The sequence below is a fragment of the Lycorma delicatula genome, chromosome 8 (assembly GCF_047948215.1).
Source record: "Lycorma delicatula isolate Av1 chromosome 8, ASM4794821v1, whole genome shotgun sequence".
Classification (NCBI taxonomy): Eukaryota; Metazoa; Arthropoda; class Insecta; order Hemiptera; family Fulgoridae; genus Lycorma; species Lycorma delicatula.
In genome coordinates, this window is record NC_134462.1 from 141,004,955 (window position 1) to 141,028,327 (window position 23,373).

The 23,373-nt window shown below is 30.4% G+C and overlaps 1 protein-coding gene across 1 annotated transcript in view; it reads right to left on the bottom strand.

Annotated features, from left to right (window-relative positions):
- Positions 1 to 23,373, bottom strand: part of LOC142328896 (band 7 protein AGAP004871) — a 175,984-nt gene that overhangs the window by 39,168 nt on the left and 113,443 nt on the right. The window contains exon 4 of the mRNA XM_075373035.1: positions 12,627 to 12,709. Coding sequence (XP_075229150.1) covers positions 12,627 to 12,709 — 83 coding nt within the window. The remainder of the gene's footprint in view (positions 1 to 12,626; positions 12,710 to 23,373) is intronic.

Sequence of the window (23,373 nt, forward strand, 5' to 3'; positions counted from 1 at the left end):
TTATAATTCTACAGAATAATTTTTTTTTAAAATTAGACCCGATTTATGTTATAAAAGTTTTCTACCGTTTGGAATACGTTTAAGCAAGCTTTATTTGGCGTAATATTTAAATTCTACTTAAAGTGAAAATTATTATAAAAAAAAATTATAATGAAATTGTAAACCGTACGGTAAGAGTCTCGCAGATATCATATCATTTTTTATTACAGAAATCTTTGTTTTTTAGAGGAAGAAATTATAAATCTGCGAAACTCTTACCGTACGGTTTTACAACTTCATTGTAATCTTTTTGGATATCATTGCGTTTTGTTAGATTATTCTTTTATTTTATTTTTTTTAATGAATTACTGATTGTTATCTTAAATTTATTACCTTCTAGAACAAACAAATATACATTTTTTTAATTTGTCGGCAAATTTTTGAATAAAACGTGTAATGACCTCACGAATCGAAGATCTGTGACGTAATATTGCACTTATTACTTTATAAGTGTAACCCTCGATTTTTATCGTATCCGTGGACACACCGTTTGTATTATTATTAAACCGTTCTTTTTTTTGTTTCTCCATCAATTAGTTCAAACAGTTGTAATTGTAGAATAAAAATTTAACCGATCGAATTTATTTCTGTTTTATGTAAAATCTTTATTGCCACGTACCCAACTTTCCTACTCTTCTCGTTTTTTGTGTTTTATTAGCAGCTATAATCTCTTGTAAACTAATACTTTTATTTTTTTTAATGAAGTTACGGGAATTACAAAAAAAAGTTTCATCTACAATACTTTCATTTACATAACAGAATTTACTATTAAAACGAGCTGTAGTATATTTTATTTAAAATTTTATTATTTAAAGTACATTATCCAGTTTTTGTACGAGAACTGCCTTTAGTAAAGGCAGTTCCTTTATTAAAGTACTGCTACCTGGCGGCGCAATTCGTAAACCCATCTTTTTGAGGAAAAGTGACATATCTAGTCCCTCGGTTCATCAAATGGAAGGAGAAAACGCTGTCTAACAAAATTCCACGTATTTTTTGAAAGTATTCTTTATTACAAATCTAATCGGATTTAAATATAATATTTTCACGCTTATTTTTTAATTTTAATTTCCATTTTCACTTTTGGGGCGGGTCGTGTTTAGAACTGTAAACATAGTTAGTTGACTTCGCCGTGCCGTCCAATTCTGTGGATTCTTACCGGTGAAGTTCTAAAGAACTTGTTGATTATAATTTTTAAATTTACTTCTCGTTACATTTATTTAATTCACCTCATAAGTTTCAAGCGTATTATAGAATTACATAGATAATCGATTATTTTTTGGGTAAAGAGTTTTATTTATCGGCTTTTATTATCGATTTACCTGATATGACGTGGCTTAACAGAATATAATTATTTATACAAAGCGATTCGCGAAGAATATATCAGACTTTCAGGACATGCTCTACCGGTGACAATAAAGAAGAAAATTCGTATAAACATAGCTTCGGAAACGTTTCGTTAGTTTCGGAACCGGCAAAAGATTTTACCACGACTTGTGCGCCTTCGGTAAAATTAAACCAGACATTCTGCGGGACCCAATTAAAATATGCTTTTTTTTATGAAATCTGACCTGAAAAATAGAAAAAAATAAAAAAAAGGTCCCGGAACTGTATATATACTAGTTTTTGAGGTCTTATCTGGGGTAAAAAATAAACGTTTGAAGTCAAAAAAAGTTAATGGAATAGTGCGTGTATGTTATTATCTAACAATGGCTTGATTATAAATTATTTATGGGCAGTGGCGGCTCGTAGCTAAAATTAATGGGGTTGCTGCTTCCGAAAATGTTTTTTGGGTCTTTTCAAGGCCACGGTTAAAGTTTTCTGTAAAATAAAAGAACCGAAAAAATGAATCGAATACAACAGCTGAAAGCAGGATACTTTATCGCGTTCAAGAATACGGTACACGGTTTTCAAGCGCGTTGTTTTCTTAAAAACCGTATTCTATTAACCGAATAAATTATAAAATGCCAATGCAGATAATATTTTTTAATATAAAATGTCCGCTTAAAAACACTGTAGTCCAACGGTACTCGATTTAAATTTCTATGTGCACAGAAACAAATACGTAATTAGTTTTTACTAATTTCCTTCTCTTTTGCCCTACCAGCGTGTTTTTGAATAGATTTCGCAATCAAAGACCCCTTGTTTCCGCCATCTTCTGATCGCTACTGAAAAAACAACTAAACCGCTCTCACTTTCCTTCCACCGACTAAACTAGACGGAGTAAAAAAAAAACTACCTAAAGTAACTAAATAAAACTAAAAATAACCGGAGGATGGATTAAGGTTAAGGATTATATATTGTACAAGTGTAAAGAAAGAATTAAAGAAAATACTCGTTATATTAAATGTTATCGAAAATATAAAGTGGAAATAGGGGGTGCTGCAGTGCCACAGTGCCTGTGCGCGAGCCGTCACTGTTTATGAGCTCTGCAATAGAAACGCACGAGCTGCACGGCGTGAATATCGTCAAAGATTTCCGAATAGGAGTATTCCAGGACACAGAAACTTTGCTTCGGGATTTCGGTGCTTGTGTACCGCTGGATAACTTCCGTCTTCTTCCTGTACCGCTGAACGACAAGAACAACATCCTTGATGCGGATATATAGTTGTTAAATAAAAGTGATGCCTGCGTATTCTTCATCGGAAAATTTAAAAGGAAGTGTAAGATAATGACATACAAACGCTATTTCATTCGCTTATTTAAATGTTTAACGCTATTTGAACGCAATAAAAAAAACTTAATCGTTGGAATCGGTTGTTAGTATTGCCGACTTATGAAATAGATTATTTCAAACAAATTTAGATAAAATTAAGTTTTAATTAATATAAAGACGTCTAATAAATCGTTATACCGATGTATTGTTTTATTTAATCCTTAATTTCAATCGCTTATTTTTCTAAAATATTTTAATTCTTCTGTTTAGTAATATTGAAAGTTACGTTTCGTTTAACGCCTAGTTAAAATCTGCCGCATCTGATATGTTTTGTTTAAACTTCGAAATTCTTACGTTTGTGTTTAGTTTCGGTAAGCTTTTTTTTATCGTTTTACTCAGAATAAAATTCTCTACGAGTTTTGTTTATTACAGTTATATGTTTATTAACCGGTTAACAAAGTTATTTAACGTAACATAGTGTGTTTATTGATTTCAATCTTTTGTCTTTTATTCCAAATTTCTCAGAATCTACTAAAAATACAATTCTGGGAGCTATTTTTTTTTCAGGTCAGATTTTCAAAACACTAAATGTACCCCTTAATTTGGGTCCCAAGAATTACAATCTGGTTTAATTTTACCGAAGGCATAGAAATCAGGGCGAAATGAATCGCCAGTTCGAAACGAACCGAGGATTTTCGAAGCTATATTTATATGAAATTTCATCTTTATATTGACTATTCCTAATGCTACTACCATTCTAAAATTAAAAAATTAATAGCTAAGCTTTTAACCGCTTTGTTCTTTAAATTTTGTATATAACGGAAAATTAAATTTCTCCTGAAGCAAAAATTAAAACATTAGAAACGTTTAAAATTTGAATTTATTCTCAACATTTATTAGCAAATTAATTTCAGTACGCCCCGGTGAAAAGAGGTCATACTGAAATTTTTAAGGTGTTGTATAAGGGGTGAGTTTGATATCTTCTTTTGTTTTTGACCTGAAAAACGGAATTAAACTGGTCCCAGAACTTTACCTTCCGTAGTTTTCATGATATCCGACGTAAAACAGAAAACTGCGGTGACAAAAAAGTTTTTTTTTACGCTTGAAGTATAATAACTTTGTTAAATTACTAATAATGCGCAAATCTTATTATTAAAACTCGTAGAAAATTGAATTTCTCGTTAGGCAAAAAATTACATTTTAATTAAAAAAGAAAAAATAATTTTTATTAGAGAAACTTTTTGCCAGCCGTAACTCGGTAACAAAGGGTTTTCGGACGTATGTTTGTATGAACTTTCTAGAATCGGTTCCCAAATTTTTAATTTTCCTTCTAAATCACCTTATATATTACTAGGTACTGATTATAATAAAATATTTATTTATAAATTTTATTATTTGTGAATAGGGGTAAAGTCACAAAATTTGATTTAATTTAAATGTAAAAGTAGTTCGTAAATAATAAAAAATAATGTAAGTGTAATAACAAATAAAGACAGGAAGGATCCAGAAAGAAAACAATTTCCTTAAAAATTTCTTTACAAATTAAAACAGCGCTTATAAATACGATTCCTTAAATAAATTAACGAGATAAAAGCAAAAGCATTGAAATATCAATTAAACCGGTAACTTGCTGTCCATAAGTTTATCGTGAACGTTTAATTAGATTACTGCGTTACGGAGTATAAATCATATAATTCTATTATAAAGTTATTAATTTGATACTTCATAAGTTATTAAAGTTCTGCTGGCATGTGACAGTAAGTAAGGAGTAAATGAAATGCGAGTGACTAGCATCCTAGAGGTTTACTAAATCCGTCACTTCAGCAAACTGTACTAGGAGTAATCTATACACGTACTTTACGACATAACGTAACATTTTGAACCGACAGATGACTCTCTCTTCGTCTTGATTTTACAGTGAAACAGCAGTTCGTTTTACAAAACCCTAGAGAAACAGTCGTTTTACTTGATTATTTATTTATTTATAATTATAAAATAATATAATGAACTCTCTTGTCTGTTAACTGTGTGAATTTTAAACTAAACTGTATTTCTGTTAGCCCACACGAACGTGTCTGTGTAGCATACGCGAGTGCGAATGTATGTGTTGTGTTGTACTCTCCCTGTCGTGGCGTGTTGTGTACTCATCGCATATCAAACTAACAACTTGTTACATTCTCGATAAGTCTGTTCTACAGAGAGAGAAAGAGAAAGAGTGAGACGCCATTACTTTACCGTCTAACTAGATAAGAACTTTTTGTACAGAATTCTGTGTAAATATTATGTACCGATACAAGATATATGTAAATATTATTTATATTGTCCGATCACGTTTACCACATACAAATAGAAATATTACCGGTAAATATTAACAGTAAAAAATATTTTTTTCTGTTTTATAAATTATCTTATACAGAACTGCCGAATTTTTCATTTTCTGTAACCTACTTTCCGACGCTTAGTAACTTGATACTTTATTTTTTTGTCTTCAGTCGTTTGACCGGTTTGATGAAATCGTTTTCGAACCGATGTACCTTCTCCTTGTAAGAGCCAAATATTTCATTAATTAAAATTTTATTTGGCTATAACTCTGGAACCGATGAAAATAAGTACCGCTTATGATATATCGTTGAAAAGCTCTGAATGAGGGCTTATTATTGAAATTAAGAAAAACTCAAAAATCCAAATGTTTTGGATTTTGGACTTTTTTGGACGCTTTTGATCAAGTGGATTGCAATCAAAAGGCGAGGTGCACAATTAGCTGTTATAACAGTCCTAAATTCAAAATTTCAACGTTCTACGCGTAATCGTTTTTGAGTTATGCGAGATCATACGCACATACGTAAGTACAGACGTCACGCCGGAAATAGTCAAATGGATTCAGGGATGGTCAAATGAAAATTTTCGTTGAAATCTGAAAAACGAAATTTTTCACGATCACAACACTTCCTTTACTTCGTAAAAGGATGTAAAAATCGAAATTTATAAAAAACAGTTAATTATTCTAATAGGTCCCAAATTATTTTTATCGGTAACCGGTCCCGGGTTATTGAATTTACTGTTGTAACGATTCGATTTCGCAGATCTTCAAGAATAGCAGGCTTAATCGGTAAGCCCACCGGGTCGGTCTAGTGGTTAACACGTCATCGCAAATCAGCTGATTTTGAAGTCGAGAGTTCTAAGATTCAAATCCTAGCAAAGGCAAGAATAACGTTTTTTTCGGATTTGAATACTAGATACCAATATTCTTTGGTGGTTGGGATTCAATTAACCACGCATCTCAGGAATGGTCGACCTGAGATTGCGCAAGACTACACTTTATTTACATTCATACTTATCATCCTCATTCATCCTCTGAAGTAATACCTTACGGAGGCTAAACACAAAAAAAAAAAGAAAATAATTCTGAAGTAAAAGGTTACATATATATATATATATATATTTGTTGTTGCTTATATTCAAATGTTGCTATATTACAACATAGAATTTATAAACGAATGTTCAGGTCTAAAGTAATAAAAAATATTATTACATTTGCTATTTAAAAATTAAAGAGATAAAATTTCATTTAATAGAACGTAATAATATTAAAAATGCCTATCTTATAAAAACAAAGTTTATTTTAAAAAATACGAATAATACACGTGCAATGACATGCTTATAATAAATTGTAATATGATACAAGTTAAATATTAAATCATAATACAATAGGAATAGGATACGACAGCTTACACTTTAATAACAACACATCACTTTATATTTAAATGACTTGAAAGTAATGACGTGATATTTTATAATTAAAGGTCCGATGTTTACTCTTATATAAACGAGGTCGTGGTTTTAAATGGACTTTTATTCAAAATCAGTAAAAGATCTGTAATAATTAAAAATAAATTATTGTTTTTATTTTTACGTAAAATATCTATTTTTCAAAAAAACAAAAAATGAATTATCCAATTTTAAGGGGTTGTAAATGAGTAAAACCCATAAAATTACTAAATAGTTATCATTAAATTTTTGGACAATCTAATTTTTTAGGTAGATTTCAAAAGAAATCTACCTATTGACTTCCAAAAATATTCGACATATCTTTGCGTTTCACAGCCCCCAGACCCTCCGACAGTTCAAAAGTTTATATATATATATATATATTTCACTTACTTGTGGACACGATAACTGCCGAATTTTTGTGCCAATTACTTTTAAATTGTTCGTTAAATATAAATTGTCCAAAAATCTCGGTCGGGTTCGTTAACGGCCAAAATCAGACCATGGGAATGAAAATTGGGGGGGGGGGGGCTTTTTCGAACAAACAAAATATCGCTATAACTTTCTTATTAAGTAAAATATTGAATTCGTTTAAAGTTTCTACTACTTTTTGGATATGGGCCTAAAACTTATGTAAGTAAATTTTTTTGATATCACCAACCATTGACCCAGGGGGTGGAAAAATGGAGTTTTGAAGACAAAAAATAGCATCCCTTCCTTAATAGGTACAGTATCGAATCGGTTTAAAGTGGTCGTTAGTCGTCTAAACATTACCTAAAAACTTTGTCCGAAACAATTTTTTATATCCAACCATTGTCGTATCGAGTAAATTTGAAGGTTTTCATAATTTTAAGGTGGAAATCTTTCTCCTACTTAGCACCGGTGAAATCTACCTCCGCCTTTTTTTGAAATATGAATGCGATAGGAACAGATCGATCAAAGGAAACATGATGTTTTGAAAATCAATACTTGGTCGTACAACAGGACAATGTCTTTTTTATGTATTTTATGAAGCTAATGGAAATGATAACATAGATTGGACAAAATGTATTGCCGTACGAAGTGATGGTGTAGAGGCCATAACAGATAAAAACAGTGAATTTCTGAAAAAAATTAAATATCGTCTTATACCAAAGGCGGAATAGACGCACTGCATCCTTCTTAGACATGCTCTTGCCGCAAAAAATATGCCGGAAAATCTCAAAAAAATTCTTTGTAAAGCTGTAAAAATGGTTAATTTTATTAAAAGTCACCGTTAGAGAATAGGCTTTGTAAATTATGCGATGAAATGGGGGAAATGAAAAAATCCCTTATCTTCTACACAGAAGTCAGATGGAAATCGGTCGTGGAGGAGGTTAACCCGGTTTTTGGAATTGTGAGATGAATCGATGATATTTTTCCAGGATAAACAAAGGCCATTCTTAGTGTATAAAATAATGAGTATATGTAGCCGATGTATTTTCGCATTAAAACCACTCGAATGCAAATTTAAAAGGACGCGATAAAAACACTTATTAAAGACAAAGTTCACGCTTCGTCTTAAAAGCAAAAATTATTATATATTTCCACTCGCTTCCGATCATATTGACAAAAAATTGGATGAAGACACTATAATTCACCGCAGTTTGGATAGCATGAAGATAAATTCAGTCGGCGGAGTATTTCCCGGAAGATAAAAACGATTTCTCGAAGAGACGGGTACTGAATCCATTCGGTGAAAATTTTGTTGCAGCTGCCAAGTTACTAGTAGAGATTCACGACCGGCTCATCGAAATGTTTTCGATAAAACGTTACAACTTAGAAATTCACACCTGAAAATTTAACTCGTCGATGTGAGCGTGAAAATTTAATCGCAGAAGCATTGAAAATATTGATCAATTTTTCCACGTCTTACCTCTTTGAAAATGGATTTTCGTCTATGACTGCGCTAAAAACTAAATATAGGAATCGTCTTTTATCTACTTCTGTTTGTTTCTAACATAGATTCACTTACGGGGCGCTTTTAAACGAAAAACAAATCCGTCTCGTTAATTTTCTTTACGTGATACTTATAAAAGTTTATAATAAATTTTTTTTATTCTCGTAAAATGATTTCATTATCGTTTACGTGTAACGATGTAAGCTAATTTCGCAACCCCACCTTTCATATCGCTGAGACCCCTCAGGTTTAGAAACGTCGATCTAGATGTAGCCCGCCGGGCCGGTCTAACGATTAACTCGTCATCGCGAATCAGATGATTTAGAAGTCGAGAGTTCTAAGGTACTTTTATACGGATTACTTTTAGAAGTAAGAGTACTTTTATACGGATTTGAATACTAGATCGCGGATACCGTTGTTCTTTGGCGGTCGGGTTTCAATTAACCACACTCCTCAGGAGCGGTCGACCTGAGACTTTACAAGACTACACTTTATTCACATTCATACATATCATTCTCATTCATCCTCTGAATTAAAACCTCACGGTGGTTCGGAGGTATTTTCGAGACAAAAAACCTATGAGTATATTATTTGCGTACGTATGTCCTTCGCACTATTTTTGGCTTTTCATCTCAGGATTGACCAAATCGATTTTCTCCGAATTTGGCTCAAATATTACTATATATAAGGTATTGATCACATTCATTTTTTAAAAATTCGTAAGCGGTGACGGGATATTGCGAAAAAAAACAATTTCGATTTCCTTCAAAGGAATTTTAGAAAAAACGTTTCTATTAAAGCAAATTTATTACCAATTCATATTTAAATAATCTTAAAAAACGTTTTTCAAAAAATCAACTCTCGCTTCTTAAAATTTAAATAAGTTTTTTGATCTTTGTTCTTTTGGTTTATTACTTTACGGTTTAAATTTTTTCAAAAATTCTTCGTTTATTCTTCATATAGTGAATTATCAAGAAACGTCTACAATTTTTTTTTTTTTAATTACTCCGATCCTAAAATGTAGAAAAGCCTTTTTGAAAATTTTATTTTCACGGATTGTTTATTGTTGATTAAATGTAATACAAAATACGTAATTGTTGGAATCGGTTGTTAGTATTGCCAACTTACGAAATAAATTATTTAAAAAAATTTAGATAAAATTAATTTTTAATTAGCTTTAAAGATGTGTAATAAATTGTCCCATTGATGCGTTATTTTATTCAATTTTTTTTATTCTTTACATTTCGATCGTTTATTTTTTTAAAAATATTTAGATTTTTTGTTTTGAAACATTGGAAACTTTGTTTTTTAATATCTAGTTAAAATCTGTTACATTTTGATACGTTTTGTTTTCGTAAACTTAAAAATTTTTAATTTTTTCTTTAGTTACTTTGGATTTACTCTTACCGTTTTATTCAAAATTAAATTCTTTTAAAACATTTAGGAGTTAATTACCCGTTACTTTACGCCAAACATATACAGTATTGAGGTTTACCGACCGACACTTTTTATCTTTTACCCCAAAATTCTCGAAAACTATTAAAAATACAATTCTGAAACCTATTTTTATCGATCTATCAGGTAAAATTTCATTTTTAACCCCTTAATTTGGCCTTCAAGGACGGATTAAGTCTGGATTAATTTTACCGAAGACGGTGAAACCAGGGCGAGATTTTCGCCAGCCGACACTCGCTAACGAAGCGTTTTCGAATGTATATTTATGCGAACTAAATTCTTTTTTTTCACCGGTAGAACACGCGCTGAAAGTTTGTTACATTCTTCGTGAATCACTCTGTATGCGTATATATAATTATATTATATACTATATATAATAACGTTCGGTACACGAATAAAACAAGTTTGTATTGTACGCCGTTATGTAGCAATTATTTCTGAAACTTGAAAAAATAAAACTGAATTTCATCCGTCGTATATAATATCGCAAACAGACGTGCACGAAAATAAATGTATATTTTAAACACGTATGGATTTGACATTCCAATTTTGCGAACTCAGACTGAACGTACGATTGACAACTGACAATTCCTGCGGTATTTACGGATTTGTTCTTTTTAAAAATAGCACGCATCTCTCGCAGATTGATATCTACCGCTATACTATATTTATAATATATTGCGACTACTTTACCGCCGACAATTATTTTAATGTTTTGAAAAAAATATATACAAAGATGTGATAAATGTTTGCTCTTGTAACAATGCGGTAGATGTGATTTACGTATAGGCGGTGAGAGGTATTTTTGTGTATTTCTGACAGAATTATACTACGCCCGGTGTAACTTAGCGATAAAGTTTGCCGTCTATCTATATTATATCGAAAAAAATACGACTACCATCGAAAGCGTAAATATTTTTTACTCGCATTCAAAACATTCAAAATAAAATCTGCGCATTTTTCATCGTACATTGTTGTAATTTTATTTCAGACGTAGAAAGAAAGAAATTTACGTAATATTAACAGATTTTTTGGAAAGACGTATCTATATTTTTAAGGAAGAGTGTTTGTCTTTTATACAGATCTACAGTTTTATTCCGATCGAGATAAAATTTTGCAGAATAACGGTTCTAAACTACTGTTATCTTTATATCATTTTTAAAAACTGTTCCCTCCACCCTTTTAACTTGCTCGGTGTAGACTATAACCGACCTCAAATTTTGCGATTAATTATACAAAAATACAGCGAGAAAATAAAAGTCGTTACTATGAAAATCGATGACGATTAAAAAAATGATTTTCGAATAGAAGTGGAAAATAATATCGACAAAATAATTATTTTGGAATTTATTATTAATATTATTTATAATATTAAAAGTTTAAATAAACCAAAAATGTTTTGGAAAATTAGAAAACATCCGTATTTTACAATTTGATCGATTCTTCCTTCCCCATTTTTTTTTGGATCGCTTACACAACTACTAACCGTTTTTTTATATTTTTGGAGAAACGGGAGAATTTGGGGGCAACATTTTTTTAAACAAAATAAAGATATAGATAAGCACGCAAGCATGTATTGAATTGAATATAAAGTGGTATTAATATAAAGCGGTATCGTGCTTGCATAATGTTGAGAAAAGTGACCCCTAAAACCTTCCCTGACGATATTGACCGAAAAGGTTTATCGATAAATCGCCCCGTATAACCAGCCTTTGACGAAAATTTCATCAAAATCGCTTTATACAGTCAAAATTTCTCAAGTTTCAAATACGCAAATACGTACGAATCAACTTCGCCCCCGCTGTTCTTTTTTTGTTTTTTTGAGTTCCTGGATCGTGAAAGTCGAGAAACGAAAAAACCCGTAAATAACTTTTAGATCGGTTATCGTACTTTCCTTCTTGCAAGAGCTCTAGATCTACGATGCCAGAAAAGTAAAAATAAAAACCTGATTCTAGAAGTAAACTATTTTTGCACATGTTACGGAAGAATCTCAGATTTTCCCGTAGTTATTTGTTTAAATTTCAACAAAATTTTTAACGAATGGATTAACTTCTCCCGTCAAATTTATGGAGATCGGAAGATAAGCTGAATTTAATATAGCCTACATCACGTTACTGCTAAATAATGAAAAGCTATTTTATAAATTAATGGAAGCGCCTAGCGTTCGAGTACAAAGGAAACGTTAAACGTTATATTTTCTACATCTAATCACTTTTTACATATTTCGAGTATATTTACACGTACGTAAACGTATCGTATTTTAACGATGAAAATTTCGACTTACTATTATCACTATTTTACGTAATCTTTAGCTTGATTTGTTATTAAATTCGTAGTATGAAATGAAGAAAGCTATTTCAAACAATAAAAATATTACAATATGAAAACTTAAATAACCGCAATGCCGAACGGCAGTAAAATAATTTTGACGTCAACTTTTTTATATTATGATAATTTTGTGTAACGAATAAGTTATAAAATTGTACAAGTTAAGTAAAAGATTAAAAAAAAAAAAATAACCGTGCAGATAATGGAAAGTAAGATAAGTTTGTAGGTAATTAAATTAAGATGGAATTTATAATTTCATCCATCCTTAATTTAATTCTAGATAATTATATTATAAAGTTAAAAAACTGCTTCTTTCCATTAACAAAGGCTTTCTTTAATAAACGTTTTAAACAATGTCGATCGCTTAAATCGAATAATATTAAATTTAAACAATTAGCGTACTACAAAAATTAGTCAAACGTAACGTAAAAATTATAAAGTAGATAATAAATACAAACATCTTACCTCTTGCGGTGGAACATCATACGTTCTAGTACGCAGATCTACTCTAGCGTAGTTATCGATGCACGGTAAAATAAAAAAAATCCCTGAAAAAAGAAATTGAAACAAAATTAATAGTCTACCTCTATATGCGGATTAAATTAAAACTGTTAATAGAGTACAGCCTAAGTGTACTTATATCAATACGCATTACTCGAATAAATTTTTAACGAGAATTGGATTTAGCGTTTGCATTCGAAGTACGGCACGCTATCTTAAATCGCGGCGATAAAGATTTTTACCTTTTTAACCGAAAATGTAAAATATTAGATTTTAGTAAACATTGAAAGGTGTACGTACATTATTTGCCTGAATGTAAGGCGCATTTTTCCTCCTTTTTAATATCCAAAAAATCGGGTGCGGGTGACATTCGAAAATTTTTTTAATTCGAAAAAATGTTAATAATAAATCTTCTATATCCTATTACTTTATGTAATATCCGTTGCGATCTTGTCGCGGATGTATTTAAAAGACGTTAGCGGATTCAGTAAAAACTAAATTAAAAGAAGGAAATTGCGAGTCTCGATGTAAATTTAAGAGTCGCTCGATGTCTCTATTATAAAGCCTTGCAAAGATCGCGTAAGAAAAGAATACTATATTCAGCAGACCGTTCTGTAACTGCTTCTGGAAAAAATAAAAAAAGGCGAGTTCTTCGACGATAGCGGAATACGTTTCTATCATCTTGACTAAAATCCCGAATCAAATAGTAATATTATATTAATCCTTTAGAAGCGCCTCGGATGGAACAGAAGACGACCTAATATAGGATAACGATGACGTTGACAACGTTTCCAGTGACAGGAGCGATAATGAACGCCGGTGTTTATCTGATTGTAATTAATACATTTTCAATTTAAATTACCTATACGCCAATTATTTCACGTATCGCTAATTTTTATTATTTAAATTTTATTTTTCTGGAAATTAGCTTAGCGAATTATTAATTTTTTGAAGTAATTCTTATTTATTTTTTCGTACAAGATTATTTGTAAATAAATTTATAAATCTTGTTTATTCTTATTTTTATTTAGGAACTTTTTTCACGAAAACCTTTTGAAAATTTACGGTACGGCAGTCGAGCAAATACGGAATAAATAAAAAATATTTTTATCCCCCTGATCTGATGAAATTAAAAACAGTTCATACTTACTCAAAAATTGTTTAATTATATCGTAAAAAAAATAAATGTACTCCAACTTAAACGAAAAATATCATCACAAAAGCCACGGTACTTTATTTTGTAAAAACATTTTTTTAAATATATTTTATCTTTAAGTTTATCAGAACGGTATAAAAAAAATAATACAGACTTTTTATAAGGAAATTTTTCATTCGATATAAAATATCGATCGATATGTTCCCGTACGAGAAAAAAACCGTTTGAAAGAACGCAAAGGTAGAAACCGTTTTTTCTTTTGTATCAGGGAACGGAAAGAAAAGTAAAAATGTTGCTATGAAGAGCGAGTTAATGCTTTTTAAATTCTGGGAATGAAAATTATTCTTTTTCCTTCAATTTTTCAACTAATTTTCTTGAGATTTCACGAGAAAATATTTTGCCATCGGAATATATTATTACGCTGCAACGATCCAATATAAAGCAATTATAATCAGAAAAATGTAAAATATTTTCTTGTCGTCGACGCAGTCGATATTTTTTTGTTATAAGTAATCTACAGCTTGTTTACCGTAAAAAAGTAACAAACGAATCATTAAAAGCGACAAAATAATAAGACTCGTTGAAAACGGTCTACGGTTGAACGTAAATAAAAAAATCAAAACCTCCTTTTTTAAAGTCTGTTAAAAGAGGTGTTCGATTAAATTTTACAAGCTTCCGGTTTTAACAAATTTTTAAAACCGTAAATGTTTGAGGTATTCTTACGTTTATGAAAACGATTGAAGACGGTAGAAAAATAACATAGAAGTTTGATACAGGTCTACAAAAATAACGAATCTAAAATAAAAGGGGGTATTACTCAAATCTATTAGTTACCGCAAATTAAAAAAAATCGGTACCAACACGAAATGCCGATTTATCAAAATACCGTTTCTTTTTTAACCGTTTTAAATGATCGATTCACTTCACAAGCCCAAATATTCACGCTTGAAAATGTTTAATAAAAATTTATATCTTGTAAAAATCGTTAAACCTAATCGGGATCGTATCAGAAATCTTTATGAAAACGATGTTACCGTTCCACAACAAACGACACTTTCATCGATTTGATTCTCGTCATAACCTCTCCAAAAATAAATGAAAAATAACTTGCGATATTTACAATATCTTTTTTCCTTAGATTAAAATTAAATTTACAACCGATCGTTATCCAGTCATCCAGTAATACAGTATTTACAATAACGTAGAGAATGTACTCCGATAAATTTTAATACTGCCTTCTAGTAAAAAGTAAACAAATTTTGAGCTATCAGATTTGCGATACCGAGAGGCGTAATTTAAATAAAAAATTACAACCGACGAAAAGATAAGCCAGATTCAGATAAAATGAGGTGAGTTTTCCTTTTTCAAAGGAAAAAGTGGTCGTAAATAAAATTAATACTTGAGCATGTACACATATATAAAAGAAAACAGAAAATAAAAAAATAAATATGTTTTAAATTTAAGAGAAACTTTGTTTAATTTAAACAAAAAAAGCAGTTCACGTTAAAAAAAAAATTAAATTTTATGACAACGAAAAAACCTAAAACAATTTTTAACCGAAACATATATGATTAATTTAAAAATATAGAATACACAAAAAATTATCAATATTTATTTTTAACAATGAAATGTGAAAAATTATACCCGAAAAAATCGATTATTGGTAATTTATATTCAAAAAAATCTGACAACCGACTAACAGTTATTACACCGTATGAAAAATACTAATAAATTAATTAATATTGCACTTAAAAGTAATCGTATATAAAAAATAAATTTAACTCGCTAATTTCCATCAAACATTAGATTTTTACGATAATATATTTCAACGTGAAATAATTATACGTCAATTTTTTATAATAAAAACAATTTTTTTAATTTTTAACAATAAATAAATTTAATTTCTGTTACAAACACATCTGACATGTATTATTTAATTTATATTTTGTCGAAATTATTTATTTCGTTTAATTTACAATGTGACGCTTTATTATAAAAAGCCGGTTTAATTAACTTTTTTCATTAAAAATTATTAAAAAGATCAATCAAATTACTTTGATTTAATTAAAGTAACATTTTAAATATACAGTTATATTTTGCTACTCTATCCACTATCTAATTACACGTTGTGACATGAAAAAAATAAAACGAGAACTATGTATAACTTTGTTTAAAATTACATGCAGGTCAGTTTATGATTAAAACGAATGGCGAGTATAATGATCAATAAATTAAATTTCAGCAAAAAACCTACAGAAAAAAAATAGCAACATGAAATATAAAACAGATAACACGCAATATAAAATTAAACATAGCATTTATTTATTTTTTTGTTAAATTCTAGGTATATAATAAATTGTAGAAAAAAATATAAATATATACGCTACTGACGCTGCAAAAATTCTAAAAAAAATCTTATGCTGCATGAAACACGTCACCTTTGCGTAGTTTGCGAGCAACGCAAAGTTGAAAAACTTGCGTTTTGATCAAAATAATGAAAGACAACTGAAGACTACCTAAACTAAACGAACAGAAGCTGCTCGATATTTCGGATGCTACGGCCAAAAGTCCATCAAAATCAAGGCGTAAATTAGCACAAAAGCAAGCTATCGGACTTGCTACCGCACATAAAGCCGTAAGAAAATAACTGAAAATTTTCACCTAGAAAGTAATGTGTATTCAAAAACCGAAACTACAGATCGAAATTATTGTCAACGGTTTAAACGTTTTACGGACCAAAATTCCGTCGGTATCTTCGACATTACATTTTTTATAGGTGAAGCCTATTAATTTTATCCCCGTCAGAATGGTAGTGTGGCATACAGAAGGTATTTCGTATGAATCCAAAGCATTCAAGATATTTACACGAGTTAAAAAATCCATTTTATTGTTACATAAATAGTTAAATAATTATACTCGATCGGACAGAATATTGACCAAAAGTTTGGTTGAAAATATTCCTTTTACATCAACACTCATTGTATTTTTTATAATAAAAAAATTACGATATAAAGTGAAACAAGAAAGCCCTTAAAACCATTAACAAATGAAATTTCTTAAATATTAAACTAGATGATATTTATTTTTTAAGACTTACGATATTTAAATTTATTCAGAAGCGTACTACGAAAAACGCCAACATCTTTTTTGTTTCTTGTCTTTTTTCCATATTTACTTCATTTCATCAATTTTTCTTCTGGCCATTTTGTTTTTGTGCTCTTTCTTTCTTCATCCACAAGAACCTCTACGTTTTAAATTATTTCTCTAAATTTCATTCTCTCGAAATAGCCCTCCGGTTCCGATTTTTGTACGGATTTGAATATTAGATCGTAGATACCGGTGTTTTTTGGCGGTTGGATTTCAATTAACCGCACTTCTCAGGAGCGGTCGACCTGAGACTGTACAATACTACACTTCATTTACATTCATACATATCATCCTGTGAAGTAATACCGCGCGGTGGTTTCGGAGGCTGAACAGTAAATAAAAGTCCTCCGGTTCAACACGCAGCTGTGAGCAGTACGGATGTGTTTAATATATATATGACGAGTGAGAGGTGGGACACGTAAGCCGGTGGTGTACGGTACCGCGCTTATTCCGCTCATGCTGTTAGGTAAGTTCTAGGAGCTATTTAGGAAACCGGTCCCGAAACCGTTTCGAGGCTCAGTAGCCGTTTGTGGCACAGACATTCGATCTTATGCTTTAGGGCGACCGAATGGGGTGGTGGCCGGAAAATGACAAGCAAACAAAAAAAAAAAAAAAAAAAAAAAAAAAAAACTCGAAACACCGTCGAATGCGTTATCGGTCGACTATTAACAAGAACGGTTCCATCGAGTCGAAAAATTTATCGTACCGAAAACAACGTGTAGCGGACACGGTCGATCGAGATGTTTGCAACGTTGTGTAACTTTAGCTACCTATCATTTAATATGGCATAATGACTTTTTTGTGACGTTTTCGAAGAGAATTTTGGGCGTTTTATCCATTTCTCAGAAAATGTCAAAACTTGTTTTATTTGTTCACCACGAACAAACAGCTAAACTGAGCACTGAAACTTAGCGGCACTCCATCTAAAGGTTCATACTAGGCAAATATCATTTGGACATACCTGCGTCTTTTTCGGGTCAAAGTAAAAACCTTCCGAACGATCCTAGTATACATAAATATATACATACGCATAAATTCTTAAATTTCTACTGTTCTACTAGCGATAATATTTTTAACAATCAAAATAAGCATCTAATTTTACATTTAATTAATATTATTTTTAAGCGTTTTTTAATGATTTCCAATGAATTTGAATAAGTTTCATATTCTTCTTTTTTACGTATAATAATTTAATTAAAAATGTTTGCAATGCGGTTTGTGATGCAAAAAATCTACAAATACAGAATAAACAGGAGCACACTCGATTAATATTTGTAATATAAGATATTGTTTAAATACATTTTTGAATATCAGCGATAATAAATTTTAGTAAACACGACTTGTTTCTTGTATCGTTGTTATAGATTCCATCGTACGAATATAGCATTACAAACTCGTTTTCCAGACTTAGGCGAAGTTATATGAGAAACAGAGCCGCCGTATTTCAGGGATGATCGAAAACATTACGCTCGCATTTTCTCTATTTAATTACACGCTATTTTGATGTCTAATGAAGAAGTTTTTGGCAACAACGCAAAGATAGATGACAGATACCGAGACGGATAAACAACACTAACGATCCGGTGCACGTGACTTAACTCGAGAATATAAGATGACGCATTAAAATAGCACGAGAGTACACAATATTATGTAATTTTATGTTATTATCGATCCGACGGTAGAAATATCTCTATGACAACTCAGTACTATTCAGGCAATAAGAACCGGGATTTAAACATAAATTATACTTTTCATTTCGTTTTACGGATTTCCGAAAATGTTTATTAAGAAAAAAGTTGTTAAAAATAGCGATCCAATCTTTTCATTCGATCCAGTTTTAGTTAATAATTCTTGTAGTTAATCCACGTTTATATTTTACTAAAAAAAAAAAAAAACAATTATAGAAATACAAAATAATCGCGTTTAGAAAAATGAGTTTTTTCAATAGCTGAAAAATATGCATTTGGTTTCAGTACAATTTAAAATCCCGACTGTAGCAGAAATTGTTGTTATTCAGATAATTACTATTCTCTTTTCTGCCGAGATCGCTATAGTTTCTATGTAGAGTACTGTTTACCGTACTTAGCAATATTCTTCTATTATATGTTGACGCGTCTCGGAACGTACTCTTTTTCTGTTATTCCTATATTTTTTAGTTTTTCTACAGTACAATAAGTTTTGACAACGGAGCGGTTCTGAAACGCGTCAACATACGATAAAAGAATGAAGCTAAGAACGGTAAACAGTACTCGACACAGTAGCTGCTGTAGCAGCTATAGTTATGGCGAGAACATTTACAAATCGGTCAAAAAGCGTCTTTTTTAAACTTTGGGCTCTAAGGAAACGTTAAATAAAACATAAATTTAAGTAAATTGTAAATAATCTGCGAAAATTTTTTTTCCGGTACTGCCAAGTCCAAAAAGAAGCCTGTTTTTGTCATACGGACGTAGCGCATAGTTACGGATGTGTGTCGGCTTGTATTTGGTCTTATACCTCTGGACCCCGTCGACCGACTTTCTTCAAATTTGGTAAACTCGTAAATTACCTTCAGGGGAGGATGTGTATTAAACTTATGCAAAAACTGCAAAAACGGTGGGGGTGGTTTGCCCGAAATAAAATTTCAAATCTTTACCGGGGCAATTTAGCAAAATATTTTCCTTATGAAAGTCGAGTTTCTTTATCAAGATCACAAATTACTAAAAATTTTTTATTTAATATTCATCCCTCCCCGATAAATGACTTTATATACTTTTCTTTTTTTATCCGTTTCTTGTTTCAGAAGTTAACGGAAGTTTTTTTGCATCTATATTTTCTACTTTAACAACCTTCAAACTACAATAAATTTTCTTTTGCCCATCCCATTGCAATAGTCTGTGGTAACAAGATTTTTTTACGTAAAAAAGTTTTTTTTTTATCTCTTTTTAATTTAAATCCCTCGTAAGTTACCCGTTACATTTCAAATGAAAAAATATAAACTTTTTGTATGACTTACTCCTTACAATTTAAAAAAAGAAGAAGAAATAGCCGTAAATTTTGTTATGAACGTAACAATTTTAATTTAAATATAATTATATATATGAAGTTTGAATTAACATCTTATAAGGAATCCCTGATGATGGAGTAGCAGCTCCGAAAGTACTTGGAAATATATTTGAAAATTGGCAAGTGGAATTTTAATCTAAACAATTAGCCAAAAAGTTTTCCGCTTCCTAGAAAATAGCAACTTTGTTTACTTAGAATTATTTGTATCTATAAATTTAATTATTTGAACAAATATTAAAATATTTTAATATTTGAACAATTTTAAAAAGTTTTTTTTTTAAAATTTATTATCACTATTTAGGGATTACTTTTATAAAAATTAATTTTACTGGAATACTTCCCGTGAATATCCACTCCAAAAAAAAACTTGTTTTTCAATTTCAAATTTCTAATACTCAAAACGTATTTTGGTAAAAAATAAATCCAATAAAGTAAGTCAATGTCACTCCCTTGGTTTTCAATAATAAAAAATTTCGATTTTAATCTATTTAAAATCAATTTTAGTAAATATTTTAACCTTAAAAAACACGTGAACCCCCTCAAAAAGTCGAAAATATATTTTTTTTTAATCTGCGTACTAATATATATCAATATTAAAAATTTTGATTATTGCTTTATTTTGTTCGGCGTCTTGGCTTCAAAAATTAAAATTAAAAGATCGACATGTAATCAAAAAAAGCCATTTTTATATTTTCTTGAAAAATGAACTGCAATTCACGGTCGGCTTTTCTATTTTATTATAATTCTTCCATTTCTTTCGTAATTTATAAGTACACGTAAAACAATAAAAATATTACACGTCATAGACGATTAACGATATGAATATTTAAATTTGTATAAAAAACTATTCAAGATGTAATTATTTTACAGTAATTGCATAGTTTACACGATTCAAAAAATCGGTGATCAGTGAAAGTTATTAACATCGGAGTTTTATTATCGAGGTTAAAATATTCGTTTAAATGTCCATTACCTATTAACCGATTAACGTATTCCATCTAGGTGATTTACCTAGATCGTGAAGCTTTATTACCTTCCTTTGGTGAAGCGGTAGCATCTGCCTTTCATCCCGAGGTTCTAGGTTCGAATCCCGGTTAGGTATGACATTTTGTGACACGCTAAAAAAATGTAATCCATTATCATCAATCGGGTAACTGTTACAAACCGCCGACCAGAATAAAACGGTATATATAAGAGTTAATTGATATTTGGTTTTCTTCAGGTCAACTATAGAGTTCAACAAATCTATTCGTTGTTTCTCGGGAACAATTATAAATATTTAATCGTGTTAAAAAAAACGTAATTTAATTCTCACTCATGTGAAGAGAGTAAGTGATCCATTCATACTCTGGAACTCACAAGTGTACATTATACCTTTTTTTTGTACGAAAAAATTAACAAAATAATTATTAAAAAAATAACGTTATATATATATTGTGGGCAAAAAGCCTTGGCGTTATCATCGCCCGGATATTCTTTTTATTAATGGGAAATAAAAATATATTACGATAGACGAATAAGTTTAAAAATATTTTTAAAAATGAACAAAAAAAAATTAGAAAAATTAAGATATAACGCAATGTCATATTTTTCATCAATATCTTATTTTAACGTACCGCTAATTTAATCTGATTATAGGTCACCGATTTCAAAATAGAAAGTCGGAAAAATTTCGAAATCTAAAAAAAAAAATAGTACAATACACAATCAAGGTTCTTACTAGATTTCATGACTTTTTTTTTGGAAATAATAATAGAAGGCTCAAATTTTACTGGATATAGCTAAAAATAATGAAAAATCCCATCGGCTACTTCTTTGTGTATTATGGATGATATAGCAGCAAACTGGCAGTAATTAGAATTATAATCTTTTTTTTTTGTTTCCTGAAAACCGACCGTACAAGGTGAGATAAAAAAATATACCTCACTACAGAAATTTTTTTTTGTTTTTCTAAAACTCAAAACAAGTAATTGACCTATTCAATCGGGTACTTGTTTTAAAAAATTAAAGGTTTTAAAAGGAAATGGAAATTAATGTTTTCAGTTTATTTTGAAAAAATATTTATGATATTTTTGCCTATAAAAAATCACAGTTTTTGAAAAAACTATTCTTTACGTTTTATAACATTTCCGGTGTAATACTTTTTAATTCTCCAATTCCAACCTTTATCTCTTCAGTAAGTACAAAGCTCTGAGGATACATTTTTCTTTAAACAAAGCTAACAAATGAGGAACTTTACAGGCCATTACAAAATCTCCTGATTCTAAATCGTAACATCAAGCGACCCTTAAACAGTTTACCAAGAACGAACTCATTTCTCCAAAGCAGTACGTAAATCACAGTGTATTTTTTTTAACTGTTATTATGTCACCTTGTTAAAATGCAGATGTTTCCGTAGCGACCAGATTGACCTGAATATATATTTGGATCATCCCTAGATATCTTTCCGAAATAATAATGACGAATTGTCATGACTTGTTCCGATTCTAAACCAAAGGGCTAACTTTCTTTGAAAAGAGCGATTGATCAGATGATTTGATAAAAATGAAAATTAATTTCCTAAAGCGTCAACGACGTGCCAAATAGCCTAGATTATGAAGAGAATAAATATCTCACGTTAGATTAGGAATTTGTGCCTCAATTTTCACGCGGGTTGGTAAAGATACCTTTTATTATTGTTAAGCGAACGACAGCGAACTATTTTTTGTTATCAAACGCTTACGCACTGTACACTGCAGCCGATTAACTATGAGAGCGGTCAGTCGCAAACCTGCATTCGAATCGTCTCTACATTAGCGGTACATTAACAAAAGGTGGTTTTTACAACCCACGTGTTTGTTTTCATCTCGCTAATTTACACCAGTACTAAAATGAATATTACGGTCAGACGAATAATAACGTAATTACCGCGCTTTCCTAAACCCGATAATCTAAGTTTAAAACTAAAACAGTGTCCGTTCCGAACTAATTAATAAATACTGTTGACAAGATAAAAAGAATCGCTGCTATGATAATGATTATTGTAGGAGGTCGCCGATTAATTATTCAAACGATAACCCATAATTTAATCGTTAGTATGTTGTGTTTAGGCATTTTTACTTTTATGACGTCATATCTATGGGGAAAAAAACAAAAAAAGTGGAGGGTAATGGCCGTACGTACGTAAGCGTGTTCGTATGTTGGAAGCTTAATTATTTTTGACTGAATAAATAGATTTTGATTAAATTTTTTAGAGACTTGTATATAATGGAAAATTTGACGGTAAAATTGCAGAGGCAATATCTGTAATATTGCGGTTGGGTAGGTAGTTTTTTGGGTAAATTTTTTCCAATTTTGAAAATATAATACCCGTTTATATTAGGCTTA